The 17222-nt window shown below is 38.0% G+C and overlaps 1 protein-coding gene across 1 annotated transcript in view; it reads left to right on the forward strand.

Moving 5' to 3' along the window:
* The window catches only part of LOC149241783 (uncharacterized), a 251954-nt gene extending 238378 nt beyond the window's left edge, over positions 1-13576 (forward strand). Inside the window, exon 14 of the mRNA XM_089374050.1 lies at positions 13002-13576. Within this exon, the coding sequence (XP_089230176.1) occupies positions 13002-13177 (176 nt within the window). The 3' untranslated portion in view covers positions 13178-13576. The remainder of the gene's footprint in view (positions 1-13001) is intronic.
* The last annotated feature ends 3646 nt before the right edge of the window (positions 13577-17222 follow it).

The raw sequence follows: 17222 nt of genomic DNA on the forward strand, positions 1-17222 counted from the left end.
TACCTACAAATCATTTCGGGAAATCCCACACGGAGACAGTTTTATTAAAATAATTAATTATTTTTAATGGGGCCCTAAGTCTAACTTAGGAAATTAAAATAATTAATGGGTATTAATCTAAACTGTGGGTGTAACTTCTAGAAGAAGACGAGGATCAAACCAAAATGATCTAAGCCATTGATTAGAAGTTAATCTGGGCCATTGGTTGTCCAACAAAGAGATATAAGAAGAGGCTTAAGGGGCACTTGGAGAACACACAGAGGGGAGTTTCTCCATTTTTAGTCAGGCCCTTGGCCACTTTAATTTTTTTTTTTAATTAAAAAAATAATAATAAGGCCTTTGGCCATTGACATTTCAATGATTCTAGTAAAAAAAATAGTCCGATGTAAATTTTGAAGGAGAACATTCATATATATAAAAAGGTTCTACATTATTGATAAAAAGAGTATGATAAAGTCAAAAAGAGAATCTTTCCAAATATCTTTAAACCTATACATAAGAGAAGGAAGAGTAGATAAGATTATCTTGATTTTTCATTAAGTGATTTACAAGCTCGTGGTTTTAGCAACCCATGGTAATTTCCCATGGTATTTTCAAGGTAAAAGAAGAACATAAGGAATACAAAATTTCTTTATGTGAATGGTAAGTTTTATTTTTTACGTGGAGAAAATTAACTGAGTCAAAGGCACATAAGTGGACATATATTTTATATTATACCCCAAAGAGGTGAATAGCCATGTATCACTAGGGTTGTAACTTTTCAAAAAGAAAAACAAGATAATCTATATAGTTCATTTAAAAAACAGAACAAAAATCTTTTAGATGCATCAAGTTGTCCATCGTTGAAATCTCCTAGAGCCTGTGATCCACAGGCTTTCTCATCCATTTACGAAGGGTCGAAACGGATTGAGTAAGGATTAAGAGTGACAACCCTTACTCTAAGCGTTGTCGCCTTGCCTAGACACTTTGCGCGACAACACACCATATATAGAAAAAAGCTTTACTTTTTTAATATAAAAAAACTAAAGTAAAAAAAGAAAAAGAAAGTTAATAAAAAATTAGAAAAAAAGAAGAAGAGAGTTTAAGAAAAAAACAATTGTTTAGAATTAAAAAATATATATTATAAATAAAAAAAATTAGGTTTTTTTTTAGAATATATAAAGTTGTTCAAATTCACTAAAGAAAACAAGGTTATCATTAAACCCTAATGTCATTGATGAATACAAAAGAAGTCCATTTTTGAAGGAAAAAGCAAATGGAGTCTAATTCGAAGAAGAACAAAGAAACTATGGATTCCATACATAATTCTACATTTTGGACCAGATGTCCATTTTGTCAAACAGAAGATCAATATTTGTCGATTTTTAAAAATCACACAATACCTTGTCCAAAATGTCGAAGGTTGTTTACTTTGGAAGAATACCAAGGTAATACCCAAACACAAATAAAAATATTAAAGGAAGAAATCGCAAAACTTCAACAAAAGAACAAAGCATTAGAAAAAAAATATAAAGATCTCAAAGATCGGTTTCATGAAAAATCAACAAAAAACAATGAAGAAATTTGGCGTCTAAAGGACCACAATGAGAAATTACTTTCACAGATATAAAAGTCCAAGGTTAAGAAACAAAGGCTAAAAGAAGAAAAGGAAAGTTCTAATAAGGAACTAAAGGAGAATCTATTAGAAAAAAAAAAAAGAAAATTTGTGCCTAAAAAACCATAATAAAAAATTATTAGATCAAATCAAAAAATTTAAAAGATAATGAGAAATATACTATGGACAAAGTCAAAGATTCATAAAATGGTGAACTTTCACGTCTAAGGAATCATAACCAAGCCTTACACAATTAAAGAAGATTAAAAGTGACAATAAATCACTAAATGACAAGTTAGAACAACTTTAAGAAGTAGTATCGAAGTCTCCAGTGGTTTTAGTCCAAGTTGAAGATAAAGAAACAAATACCGATCCAATGAAAATCGTAACTCAAGCAGAGGTTAAACCTAGTAAAGTGAGGACACATGAAAAAAAATGTTCCAGTCCAAACGATGGACATTCCAAATGATGATTTAGTAGCCAACTCAACAACAACAGTGCCTGAAGGAAATCATGAAACAGCCACTAACATGATAAGGGAAAGTCTAACCAGAAGAACTATTTATCAACATCCGAATCACAAGAACAGACTTTTCAATCAATCTACGTACCAGTATCACTAAGAATGGAAACAACTAATTTATGTTCCAAAGAATACTGAAGTTTGCAGAATCTAGTCCTACAATAACTATTCATCGCAAATTTTTAGAGATCAAAAGATACCACAAAAGATTAATCTAGGATGGTTTGATCCGTTCTCAGTACAACAATTTTTTCTATCACTCAAAGCATCATATCATCTTGTATCAACAAAGATGAAAGTTTAGAGACGAGAAGATATTCTCAATAAGCTTTGAGGGCAAAGCTTCTTGAAGAGAAAGACAATGTTATGAATATAATTCATATAAAAATAATAAATAATTAAATAATGGTTAGTTATTTAGTAATGAAGAGGCATGTTTTAGAGACTTGATCATTCATGAAAGGGCACCTGCCTAGGGTATATAAGCAGGGCCTCATTCTCATTTGTAATCTTTTTTTTTTTTAATTTCTTTTTTCTATTCCGGGGAAAAATGACGTAATTTTATTCATATGAAAAAATTACATGTTGTAGATGCTAGAAGCATATGCAGTTGGCTGTCCATAAAGAGGACAAAATTACAATAAAATGAAAAATAAAAATCAGCAGGCCTATGCTTTTCTGCCCTTCTTCTTCTCCACCCTCCTCCAACCTTCCGAGTCGGGCGAGGGTGTAATAGTGGCCAGCTGGATTTCTAGTGCGTTCGATGGAAGTTCCTTATCGGATTCAGATCCTTCAGATCCATGTGTTCTTTTTATGCCGCTTACTTCCATCAGAGGTTCTTGATGTTGTTGTATATTGTCTGGCCCCAGATGAGAGACTGGGGTAATTTCCTCCTGAGTATTTTTCTGCTCCGGATATATATCAGTTTCTGTTTGGTTCTCTGTAGGTTCTGTCTGCATGTCCTCTTCTTCCATCAAGTCGGTCTGCTGCCACCCTTTTGGCCTTTTTTGTTGTTTCTTTTTTCCTTTGGGGTCCTTTCTGGACAGTGGACAGTTGAATTGGAGATGACCAATTTGCATGCAGCTGCGGCATCTGAATGCAGTGTTCTCATAGTCGAGTGGTTGTGTCCTCAGTGTATTGTTGTAGTTCAATGTGATGTGTTTAGGCAGTCCCTGACTCAGGTCCAGGTCCACTTCAACGCAAATCCTCGCAAAAGTGAAAATTCCCCTGCTTACTCTATCATCATCAATTTTTAGGAACTTTCCCAAAGTATTCCCAATGGCTGATAAAACTTTTTGATGCCAAAAATGTAGAGGGAGATTGTGGAGTCTCACCCATACAGGCATTGTAGAAATTTTCATAGTGTTTGCATCAAATTCAGCAAACCAGGGAGTGATGAAGAGGCCAGCATTTCCCCAAAACCATGGCCCCTGATTGATAATACTGTCGCGTTCTTGTTCTGTGTAGAAGCTAACTATAAAAAATCCTTTTGAGCATAGATGTATGTCACAGTCTGGTGTCCATGAGGAGTAAATCCATTGATGCAGAGCATCGGATTTTGGCCAGTATCCATTAAATCTACAGATGACAGCAGTTTTGGATAGATTTGCGTGTAGTTCAGTTACCTTTGTTAGAGTTACTTGGATTGTTGGGGATTCCAGTTTTTGTTCCACTATATAGGGGCTTGGAACCTCTGGTGTTGGTGTTGGTTTATGCTGCATCTTTTCTTTTCCCTTAACGACGTCTCTAAAGGAACCTGTGTTTTTTGAGCTGTCTCCATTACACCCTCCACGCAGTCTCAGATTTAGAAAAATGGTTGAATCATTGCTAATGCCATATTCCTGAAGTGAGAGGAGGTCCTGTAGACTACGACCAGAGAATATCAGGTTTTGGTATTTGGTGGGTGTCCCAAGTTGGTTCTGTATTTCCTTCTTTACCTCTTGAATATTCAACCCCTTTCTGATTCTCATGCAATGATGGCTGCCCTCTGTCTTTTTGATGAAGATTTGAATCAGTTCTTCACCCACATAGTTAGAATCAGTCATTTTGGTACCACGATTCGATGATTTGGGCTGGTTCTCTGCAAACCCCGATTCACCCCTCATGTTTATTCTTTTTCCGCTTCCTAGTGCCTCCAGCTTTGGATTATGAGGGCCATTTTTTGAGTACTCTGTCTCTGCGCCAGGATAAATTGGGTCCGCTGTATTCTGTCCTCTTTCCTTTGCTTGGGCTTTCTCCAGTTCAGATGTGAACCAGGACACTGAAAGCCCCAATTCGCTTTTCCACACTCGCGGCGGCTTGTTAGTGGCGGGACTGTAGCCAGGGGATGTCGCAGGTCTGATAGAAAAAGATATAACGACGACCTCGCGCAGCAAGCCAGGAGCCCAAGCCATTGATACTCTGACCAGAGGCAAGAGAGGTCGAGATTCACGCCCAGGAGCAGTGACCAGGTATATTTTTCCCCCACCGAGGAGATCAGGAGCGTGCAGGTGTAGTTGTAAGAAAAGAAACCCATTTTGCATAAATAAAAACTGTAATGTTACCTCTTCCGAGCGTGTTTCATTTCTCAGATGAGGGAAGACGCCATCCGGCTCGTGCACGCCCTCAACCGGTCTGTTTTGAACTTGTGGGAAGGTCCCTGCAAGATGAAGAAGAGAGATCGCCATTGGAGTTGCAGAGCACAATTCCCGCCTTTTTGATTTTTTTCCCCGAGATCGTAAAAGCCATTCTCATTTGTAATCATCTCATATCTCATATCAATTCTTATACAATATTCAATATACAGTTACATGTCTTACAATGGACATTTACATCTTTGAAGTATTTTAAAGATTTCCGTTGTGTATGCGACTTTTGGTCGTAACATTGGTATCAGAGAATTCCTTTGAGTAGATGAACTTTGTTCGATACATTGAGCTATAAGCAGTCATACAAAGAAAAATCAAGAAGTACAAGGCACGCAAGAGGGGTGGAAAAACAAACACCAAGCTAGTATCTCACGCATCCATAAATACTCCCACCTCACATATATACACTCAGGATGTGAACACCCTCATTAGTTGGTCCCTTTGACCATGGCACTTGGTCATGAAGTCATATCCCCTCCGTTACCATCATTACTATTCATTAACACCTATCAATTGAAGGGTGGACCGGGGAAATGTTACTTCCCCTAAGGCGCTAGAAGCACATAATAGGGTTGACCATTAACCACCTCGACCCAAAGGGAAACATCTTTGTGAGATTAGGGTCATGATATTGGAAGGGGATCCTTGTTTGAAGTATTAAATTTCCCTTAACATTCAAGTTTGGTTCACTTAGATGTATTATTCATCTTGGTCCCTAATGACTGGTTTCTTTCACTAGAATCCATGTTGTTCTTGTTAGGTAATTCAACAACCCAGGACTTGGGAACCTACTCCACAAGTACCCAAGCCCTTTAGAGAAGTATATTGGCACAAAAAGGGGAAATTTTGAGATTCTTGGGCCTCCTAGCAACTTCATTAGATGACACATGTCCTAGACATCCTTCAACACCTAGGATGTTGGTTTACTTTGTCCCAGATTTGATGATTCTTTAGGATGAGACAGCTGGACCAAATATGCCCTTAAGATGGACTTGATACAACTTGATGGGCAATAGCTAATTCAGATCCCAAATGAGGATAGTCTCCCATTGAGAGACTAGGTAGGGCTTGTGGCATTGGAGAACCCCTAACGCTGGAGCAAAGGAGGCCTTATTTAGCAGTTTGAGACCCGTGGAGACCACTTTGTGGCACCCTAGCTAGATCTTGGGACCCCACATGGGTATTGAGATGAATTTGAGGGCCAACCCTCAAATCATGGACTTCACATGCATCTACACTGTCTTGGACACCTCATCACCCTTGAACATGGCATTTGGAGCATTTACATGGATGATGTTAGCCTTAGAGAGCTTATGGCTTACACATGTGGACAAATTAGGGCATATTATGATGAAACTAGTGGGTTCGCTTCTTACCCAAGCACTTTTTAGCATCAAACTTGTTTTAGGGCTTTTGTAGGCTAATTAGTGGTCCTAATCCTCATATAAATAGAGGATGGGTTCATCATCACTTGTAACTATATTGGCTCTCTTGGAGAATTCCGGCCTCCTTGATTTCTTGTGGAGATGTGACTCTATGGTGTACTTTGCTATTTGGAGCTAATTATTTGGTCTTGGAAATGTTACTTCAAAGAAATAAAGGATTGTACATGTATTCTATCTTGTAAGTTTGCCTTGAATTTGATGATTTTATTCTTGTCTCCATTGTATGGAATGATTTACTATCTAGGCTTTCTATTGTGCTAGTTATTGTTGAAAATCAATGCATGTAATCATGATATCATTGTATGCTTTACTCACTCTCGTTGTATGGAAATCCGCTTGGTGTATCTTTAAACTGACTCTCCCAAGTGACTTTGTTCCCTCACAAAAGTAATAGTTACAATTTTCAAAGCTAGGGCTTCATTATTCCCTTACTCCTTACCAAGAATTAGCATATTTTTAACTCCCATAGACTCCATCCCAAGGACTAGGCACTGGCCTTGTCACTTTGTCATAATCCAATTTTTGGCCCCTTAATGTCAAGCCACTAGGTAGTAGGACTAGGGCACCAAATTAGCTAGGACCGAAGTTGTTTGCTAGTGGAGGGATTCAACATCAAGAGGATTGTTGGTTGCCTCAAAATCAATGTTGCAAACATCAGCATTGGGATAAAATCGACAAGGGTTCGAAAAATAAAAAAATCATAAAAATTGAGAAAATATTGATAAAAATCGGAAAACATCGGCAAAATTAAGATACCACCAAAATATCAGTAAAATTGGCAAACATCAGCTAGTCCAAAAATTTGCAATTTCGCGATAAAATTGGGATGTTTGCAACACTGCTCAAATTCAGCCCCTTTTAGTTGCTGATCCATCCACTTCAAAGCAAAATTCTTTTGCCCTAGGTCAATCTTGCCCTTGAAAAGTCCAAGTTTTCCCTAGTCTTCAACTTGGGGCTTGTTGAAGGCTAAGTTGCACGAAACGGGGAAATGGGTACGAGTTTCCGAAATGGGCACGGGTACAAAACGTGACCCCCCCAAATTTTGGAAACGGGGAAAACAACAATATATATATATATATATATATATATTTGGACATTTAAGAAATATGTGCAAGCATAAAGCATATATGATACATTCTAATTTATTACATTATGATTAAATTGTCAATTGTCAATGCATAAACTATAAGTCTCTAAATTTACATCACATTTACTCATGAATGATCACATAATGAAAATAGCAATATCCAAAATCAACCACGAGAAATTTTTAATTTCTTGTCTCGTGCTTGATTGAGAGTCTCCTCCTACATAGTTGAACGACCTTAGTGCTCTTGATTAAATACAAGTTGCATACCCTAGTACATGACAAAATCCAATGGAAACATTGCAATCCCCCCAATCTTGAAATTCTGAAAAATAGATAAGTCTGCTGGATTTTGAGTGAGATCTACAATTCTACTTTCTCCATATGAAATCCAATTAGGGCGAAACCACTCTCAAACATCTTGAGTCATTTCATGGTAATGTTAAAAATTTAAGTAAAAGGATGAAAATGAAAAATAAATGAGAATGTCACATTTACTTTAAGAATTTAACATTGCCATGAACTGCATATCAACACTAGGGCCATAGGCTTGAACATTAGGCTGCCCCACTCAAAAAATCCTTTTTTTTATAACTTGAGAGGCATCCAAAAGATATTTTAGTCATCCAATAAAAAATTTGAAGCGAAAAAATTAAAAGCAAATACAAGAAAAAGCTGAGTTAGAAGAGGAAACTCCATCGTACGGCCTGGAAACGCATTTTCGGCCATACTGGCCACGTTTCCTCCTCGAGAAACGGGCCAGTACGGCTAGAAATGCGTTTCCAAGCCGTACGGTACGAGTTTCCTCATTTCCGTTTCGTTTCCGGCTAGAAATGGACCTTGTCCAACATTTCCTGCAACTTAGGTTGAAGGCTTCTTGTTCCATTTGTTGCTAATATCCATTGTTTTGAAGCCTTTTCTTGGCCTCTTGGCTCTAGGTTAATGCATTTAGCTTGCTACCTCTCAATCCCTAGATCATTTGTCCCTAAATAGGCCTTGTTAGAGGATGTGAATTTCCCTACTACACTTGTTGAGCGATGCTCTTAGAAAGAGTTGTCCTTTATAAGCCTTTCTTGTCACCTTCATCCTTGAGATGACCTATCTAAAAGGGAAGCCTCCCTATTGGTGAAAGTCCAGAAAAGAGTAGGAGGTAGTGGCTGTGGTGACAGTGGGCCACACCTCATTATTGTCCCTTGGTCTAGCTCTTGTCTTGTGAGCTCCCCTCACAAGACCTGCTAGATGCTAGAGCAAGGGAAGTTGATGGTACTTTAGTGGGTGATCCCATTGATGCTTGTAGGACTTGGTCTCAGTTCTGTCCAGTTTGTTCAACTCTTATGGCCAAACATCTCAAGGCTGAAAATCCTTAGAATTATAAAGTAGAAGGTAGTTTACTTGAGTGAGAAGAAGCTATGAACGCAGAATTACATTCCTTATTGAAAGGTGACACTTGGGATCTTGTTCCTATTCTTGAAGGCCACAAAATTGTAAGCTACAAATGGATTTATAGAAGTAAGTTTTCAATAGGTGGAATCATGGACAAATGTGAAGTTCACCTTGTTTCCAAATGTTTTTCTCAGGTTAAAAGTATTGACTACTCGTAAACTTTTGCCCCTGTTGCAGATATGGTTCCAACAACCTAGGACTTGGGAACCTACTCCATAGGTACCCAAGCCCTTTAGAGAAGTATATTGGCACAAACAGGTGAAATTTTGAGATTCTTGGGCCTCCTAGCAACATCATTATATGTCACATGTCCTAGACATCCTCCAACACCTGGGATGTTGGTTTACTTGTCCCAGATTTGATGATTCTTTAGGATGACACAATTGGACCCAATATGCCCTTAGGATGGACTTGATACAACATGATGGGCAGTAGCTAATTTCTATCCCAAATGAGGATAGTCTCCCACTGATAGACTAGATAGGGCTTGTGGCACTAGAGAATCCCTAACGTTGGAGGAAAGGAGGCCTTATTTAGTAGTTGGAGACCCATGAGACCGCTTTGTGGCACCCTAGCTAGATCGTGGGACCCCACAAGAGGTATTGAGATGAATTTGAGGGCCAACCCTCAAATCATGAACTTCACATGCATCTACACCTTCTTGGACACCTCATCACCCTTGGACATGGCATTTGGAGCATTTACATGGATGATGTTAGCCCCAGAGAACTTATGGCTTACACATGTGGACAAATTAGGGCATCTTATGATGAAAATAGTGGGTTGGCTTGTTACCCAAGCACTTTTTAGCATCAAACTTGTTTTAGGGCTTTTGTAGGCTAATTAGTGGTCCTAATCCTCATATAAATAGAGGATAGGTTCATTTGTATTGGATCATCATCACTTGTGACTATATTGGCTCTCTTGGAGAATTTCGGCCTTCTTGATTTCTTGTGGAGATGTGACTCTATGGTGTGCTTTGCTATTTGGAGCTATTTCTTTGGTCTTGGAAATGTTACTTCAGAGCAATAAAGGATTATACATGCATTCTATCTTGTAAGGCTGCCTTGAATTTGATAATTTTTATTCTTGTCTCCATTGTATGGAATGATTTATTATCTAGGCTTTCTATTGTGCTAGTTATTGTTGAAAATCAATGCATATAATCATGATATCATTGTATGCATTACTTACTCTCGTTGTATGGAAATCCGCTTGGTGTATGTTTAAACTGACTCTCCCAAGTGACTTTGTTCCCTCACAAAAGTAATAGTTACGATTTTCGAAGCTAGGGCTTCATTATTCCCTTACTCCTTACCAAGAATTAGCATATTTTTAACTCCCATAGACTCCATCCCAAGGACTAGGCATTGGCCTTGTCACTTTGTCATAATCTGATTTTTGGCCCCTTAATGTCAAGCCACTAGGTAGTAGGACTAGGGCACCAAATTAGCTAGGATTGAAGTTGTTTTCTAGTGGAGGGATTCAACATCAAGAGGATTGTTGGTTGCCTCAAAATCAATGTTGCAAACATCAGCATTGGGATAAAATCGACAAGGGTTCGAAAAATTAAAAAAAAATCATAAAAATTGAGAAAATATTTGTAAAAATCGGAAAACATCGGCAAAATTAAGGTACCACCAAAATATCAGTAAAATTGGTAAACATCAGCTAGTCCAAAAATTTGCAATTTCGCGATAAAATTGGGATGTTTGCAACACTGCTCAAATTCAGCCCCTTTTAGTCGCTGATCCATCCACTTTAAAGCAAAATTCTTTTGCCCTAGGTCAATCTTGCCCTTGAAAAGTCCAAGTTTTCCCTAGTCTTCAACTTGGGGCTTGTTGAAGGCTTCTTGTTCCTTTTGTTGCTAATATCCATTGTTTTGAAGCCTTTTCTTGGCCTCTTGGCTCTAGGTTAATCCATTTGGCTTGCTACCTCTCAATCCCTAGATCATTTGTGCCCTAAATATGCCTTATTAGAGGATGTGAATTTACCTACTACACTTGCCGAACCTTGTTCTTAGAAAGGGTTGTCCTTTATAAGCCTTTCTTGTCACCTTCATCCTTGAACTAGATATATCCTTAGATGACCTATCTAAAAGGGACGCTTCCCTAGTGGTGAAAGTCCACAAAAGAGCAGGAGGCAGTGGCTGTGGTGACAGTTGGCCACACCTCATTATTGTCCCTTGGTCTAGCTCTTGTCTTGTGAGCTCCCCTCACAAGACCTGTTAGATGTTGAGGCAACAGTTCCTCTTTTGAAATGGGTCTAGAAAGCAAGGGAGTTTGATGGTACTTTAGTGGGTGATCCCACTGATACTTGTATGACTTGCTCTCTGTTCTGTCCAGTTTGTTCAACTCTTATGGCCAAACATCTCAAGGCTGAAAATCCTTAGACTTATAAAGTAGCAGGTAGTTTGCTGGTTGAGAAGATTTTTAGGTTTAGTAATTGCTCAGAGTTTGATTTTCCCCATAATCAACTTACAACTCTTTGGTGTGACAGACAAAGTGCTATCGCATTACACACACTCTAGTTTTGCATCAACACATCAAATGCATTGAGGTTTACATCTACTACATAGTGGAGCTCAAGTTATTGACTTGTAATTTTGTTGTTCAGAGGATCTGGTTGTGAATATTTTCTACGAGCTACTCACTGAAGACAAATTTCTTTATCTTCAATCCTTTCTAGGCATTAAGGAAGTTGTTTCTATGCAGGGATAGCATGCAAATCCTCCTTCATTCCCCTCAACTCCATGTCAATCTTATGGGGTGATTTCAGTGCATAACTGTGTGCATATTCATTATTTGTGCATTTTTTATTAATAAATTATGCTCAATAAATAACCTTACAATTATCAAAATAAATCATTCAACTTACCAAGACAATGTTGACATTGCTTCAGGTAACTTTCTTGATCTATCGATGCATTTATGGATCCCAAGTTCAAATAAGGTTAACTATGAACATTTGTCTATTTTAGGCATAGCTAGCTGCATTATGGCTTAGTGAACTGCAAATAAACAAGCAGATACCATGCAAGCAGCCACTTCATAAAAAAGTTCTTGGGTTCTCATTGTACATATTTAATTGATACATTTATGATTTTTCCCTTTGCTCCATGGATGATTCCATTTTGAGGTTTTTACCATGTCTATTCTGTGTCATTTCTGAGTTTGCTGTTCTGCTATGATCCCATGGCCATGTGGAATTTGGAACAGCAGATGCGTTTGAGGAATGCTGGAGTTTCTTGGAAGCCTCAAGATTATTCCAAATAAAATTTGCAAAATCACCTGTAGGATGAATGGGGAAATTACTAAATGTGCACATGGATAGGACTGAAAAGATTCATCAGATTGTAGAGTTAAAAACAAACTACTTCGACAATTATTCTGTAAAAATGAACTAGATTCGTACTTTATTTTTTGGGTGACAAATGGTTGTGTTGATGTTTCACTTAGTTATAGAATACATTATACAAGCAATGCAGAATGAAATACAGTCAAAGGTTACACCCTTAGGAAAGACGATCCTTATAATGTTGTTTTTTTGTTCTGATGTGTTGCAATGATTAATCATAATACTAAATGAAGTACATCTGTTTAGATTGGCAATTGGGGATGTCTTAAATTCCTAAGCCTCAAGAGATAAAAAAGTTTCCTGTCAGTAGTGTATTGCATTGCTTTTTAGGCCTTGTTCCAATAAGGCTTATTCTGTGGCTAATAATGCCTTTTACACTAATTTTTATTCTTAAAATTGAAGTTTCTAATCAGCACAAATATCTATAGCTAATCCATTACCAAAATGGGAATGCCTACTTTTGTGCTGGCTTATGTACGGCCTCAATTGAGGATTTTATTACTGCTTTGAGTGTGATAGACATGTCCAGTGATTTTTCTCCAGTTCTGTCCAACTGCTTTCTTTCTCTAAGCAGCATATATGATTTTGTGAACAGCTAATGCTGATAATTTAATACAGTTTATTTATATATTAAATGTAGCATCATGCTAATTCCTCCCCTCTGAGAAAATTTATGATTTTTTTGCGTCAAACAAGCTAATGTTTCATGATACTTTTTAATGAATCATGGGTTTTGTGCCTTACGAGACTCTTCATTATGGCACAGGATTGCAATTTGAAACTCATCGTTTGAAGTTTGAACCAATAACAAGTGTTGATCTTGAACTCTACCATTGTTTCAGTAAAGTGGTTTTGGAACTTGAGTTGAAGTCACAGTAGGTGCTTTTCTGATGGGGCACATGTTGAAATTCCTTGACTTAACTAGACATGGATGTTCAGGATAGTATTCCCAGAAATTACCTGCAGCAGTTGCTGGGCAAATTTCCTTTTGCTACAATGAATGAAGAGGATCAAACTCAAAGTAAATTTGGAGGCAGTGATCTTAGTGATGGCGAGTATGCCATACATGAGCAGGACAGTGATGATGATGATTATGTTTGACCTGAAGCTTTATTGTACAGTACATAACTAATTTTAAATGCAATGAGTCATGCTTTTCTTGCAATATAGTCTTATTTCTTAAATTTATGTGTATAAAGTCTTATCGGTGTAAGCAAACTTATTTGTGTGTAAACAGTACAGAGTAATTGTAGCATATTTCATTGACACATCTTTATATGTGAGCTTAAGGACAGCGATCTTCCAATATAATGATGTCTCTTTAATACCCCTTTTGATGTTAGGTGGGGTTGAATACCATATTGATTCTTTGAGTAGCATGATTGGCGTTTCTACTGTTGTGAACTACTTTACATGATCTTTGGATATTTTTCAAACTATGAGTAGGAGAGATGCTTTTTGCCATATATGGTGAAAGTATATACTTAATACAATTTTGAAGATTCTCTTATTGATAAATGCTTAGGTATGGCTACACAGTTTTACAGTTATAGTTGGTCTACCCAATATAAATGCTGCTGCTGTATTTTTCACATTAACACCAGTAAAAGATTGTGGTAGAATAATTGGACAGCCAGGGTAAAATGTATAGTTACATATCTCCTTCTTGGCATGCAATATTTCCTTGCCCCTCTGCAAAATTGTTGAAACAAGAACAGAGTACTATTCTGACTATTTTGTCTGAGAATCCCACTAAAGGTAGAACTCGATTAGTATTTTACAAAGCTAACCTGTGGTATTTAATATCCCCTACTAAATTCTGATGGGCGGATATTTTCAATGCTAGAGGGAGAGTATTGCTCAGGTATTGTAATAGAGTTTTCATATAATTATTTATTCAGAATAGATATTACCATGTAGGCAGTGATATGAGATTAAACAATTTTCAGTCTGCCATGTCCTCTTGGTGACATTATGGAGTCACTTGGTAGTTGTATCTCCGAAAAGGAAGTTTTTAACAGTTCTCATAAATTAAGATATGAAAATCTTTGCCATACATTAAGATATAGGGATCTTTCTAGGCATAATTTTTTAACGGATGCTTGTTACCATTTTTAGGTTGCTGAGTTAAGGAGTTGTAATTAGATATTATCTTAAATGGAATGAGATTGAGGTGTTTCAAGTGGTGGAATCATGCGAAATATGTTTTGTGTTTGTTTTCATAGCTGTTGTCTCTTAATTCACGTGATTGTAGATTGTAGACACAAAATTTTAGGTTGAAGAGTCTGGGTTGATAGTTCCTATAGCATCAGCGTTGGATTAAGCCAGAGTTTGATATATCATTTTTCAAGTTTTTTTGAGAGTGAGAGAGTGTTATTGATCATAAAATATGAATAACGTTAATAACAATTACTAATTTTTTTTATTTTTTTTTAAGATCTCGTGGAATCAATAACTTGTCGGGATTACCTGGGCAAGGCCCAAGTTCAAAGCCGGTGGCTGCCACTATAACCCCTAAGGCTAGTACCAACAGCCTGCAAACCAACACTTAACAGGTAACGTATGACTTAGCAAGGTCTGAGATTGTGATGTTCTTTATGGTATGGTTAGGATGGACTTTCAGGGTTGGAGGTAGACATGTCATAGGTGTAGGTTTACATCATCAACAAGCCCAGGGGATTTTGGAGATGTTTTATGGGGTCTGGAGGAGGTCACTTGCCATCTTCCATCATGAAGATTGATTCCACACAACTTGCTTCTCGTTCCATCACATTTTGATAATTCCTGTAAAACGGGGTTATTATTGTGCTTAACTCAACTAATTATGCTTAAGGCAACATTCTGAGAGAAATACATGATAGAACACTTTAGTATAATAGCTTGTTGGAACTGGAACGAGAAGATCTACAAGATGAGATAGTGGAGATTTTTAGTAGTCTGAGGAAGCATGGTGGCCAATTTACCATTTTCCCACATTAAAAAGATATTTTAATTGAGGGAAATATGCTCAATGATTAAAACAATAATAAAATAGGGGCTTTTGGAGAGATCCATCAGATCTATAAAAAAAGAGGAAGAGGCCATTAGAGGACATCTTGGATTTGATTTTTTTCTTGCATAAGAGGGTTGAGAACCTAGTTCTCTACTTCATTGTGTTGATTTTTGAGTAGCTTGGGAGATACTCCAAGCTCTTGGGTTAAGGGTTTGGAGGGTGGAGCACCACAAGAGTCACTTGTGGGCTTGGAACCCAAGGTTGGGGTTTTGCATCCATTGTGATTTGGGCCAAAACCATGGACACATTTCGACATGTGATAGGTGAGGATGATAGTTCTCGTCGAGATGAATCTGATGCAACGAAATCATCTGATTTGGAGTTGTAGAAATGGAGTTATGAATTTTTAAAGTTTGGAAGTGGGTTTGCACAAGAAGAATTAGGGTCGACTTGATGATAATAAGCCATGTGACAGCTTGTCAAGCCCTAGTTGGACGTTTAAGGAAGCCCTTGCATGTGGTATAAATACAAGGTGAGTTAGGCTCATTTGAAGCATCCAAATGTGAGCAACACATCACAAGAGAAGCTCGTTGAAGGACATAAAGAACTCTATCTTTGCTGCAGGCATAAGGAGGGAAACTGGTGTAGGAAAGAAGGTTGTAAGGGCTTCGTTTTGGTGACCGAATTGCAGAGGAGGGATGAGGCACAAGGGTCAAGGTCCGAGGTGTTTAAGGGCTGATTTATGAGTGGACTGTCCCTAAACAAGGTTGTCGCTGACTTGTGGAGGAGATCTAGAGTATGCCACAATGACTTGAAGGAAGACCGAGGGTTGTTTGATGGCTAGGACAACCCAAACTTGCAACAAACTACCATGACCTCTCAAGGAGGGACAACCACAGCTTTGAGGAGCAAACCTGGGCATAAATTAAGAGCTAGAAAGTGACTGTGGTTTTTCCCTAACCAAGCCGAGGTTAACAACAGAGGAGCAAACCTTAAATAATGAGCTAAAGGTATGTGTTTTGGTGCATCTTGTAGGTGTTAGATCCGTGTTATTGGCTCAGTTTGTCTAGAAGCCTGTGGGAGCCATTTGGAGGACTTTTCGTGATGGTTGAAAGTCCCTCCTAGGAAGAGATATTGCAGTGGGTGTATTGGGCATGATTGGTTTGTTGGAGGGCAACGTGTTGATAACTCAAAGTGGCTCTAGGGCAGCGTACAAGGACATTGGTTGTTGGATGATTGGGTGAAGATTAGAGCCTAATGTGTAGCCATTTGATGGACGAAAGAGGCTATTAGCTTGGTAGATTGGAGGTCAGGGATTGGCCAGCCTAGAGAGTAGATTGGATCAACCCATGTCCGTTGTAGCAGAAGCGACTTGCAGCAGTGATAGGTGGAAACACTCCTAGAGACTCTATGTGTTGTCCTTTGATGGATTAAGGGGCAGCTAGAGAGCAGAATGAGAGTGAAGGACTGACATGACAAGATACAACATAGAGTCTGTAGCATGATTGTCATTGTATCTTGTATTCCATAGACTATTGTATTATTAAGATTGGTTTAATATAACGAAGATTGGGTTGGACATTATTGTACAATATTTTGTTAAAAATTGTGTATACTTGTGCATATGTGATTTACTGCTTTATATTTTTCATTGTGCAAAGTAGTTCTTGTTGAGATTCTTGATTTGGCAACGTCATAGATTCTATCCTAGATCCACAATCGTGGAAAATCGACATGGTATTAGAGTGTGTTTGAGCTACTTTGGAAGACAGTGAATCAAAGTTCTGCACGACGAAGTACAATTTAAGAGGGAGTTGGTCACATTGTAGGCGACAATGTCGAAGTTACAAGCTAGTCTCCGGTATGGGGACAAGTTGGAGGGGTTGTCCAACTATCATCGATGGAAGGAAAGGATCATGTTGGTTTTGCAGGTTAACAGGATTTGGGAGTTCGCCGAGAAAGCCATCAAGAAGCCAACTGACCCAAAGGAGCTAGAAGTGTATGAGGATTTAGATATGAGGGCGAGATTTATAATCCTAGATGGTGTGAAGGATCCCCTAATACCTCATTTGTTCGGGAAGAACACTGCACATGAGATGTGGATGGCTCTTCAGAATTTGTTCCAGAATAAGAATGAGAATCCGATATTGGTAT

The sequence above is a fragment of the Pinus tabuliformis genome, chromosome 8 (genome assembly GCF_031772625.1).
Source record: "Pinus tabuliformis cultivar Carrire ecotype Pingquan chromosome 8, CPIR1, whole genome shotgun sequence".
NCBI lineage: Eukaryota > Viridiplantae > Streptophyta > Pinopsida > Pinales > Pinaceae > Pinus > Pinus tabuliformis.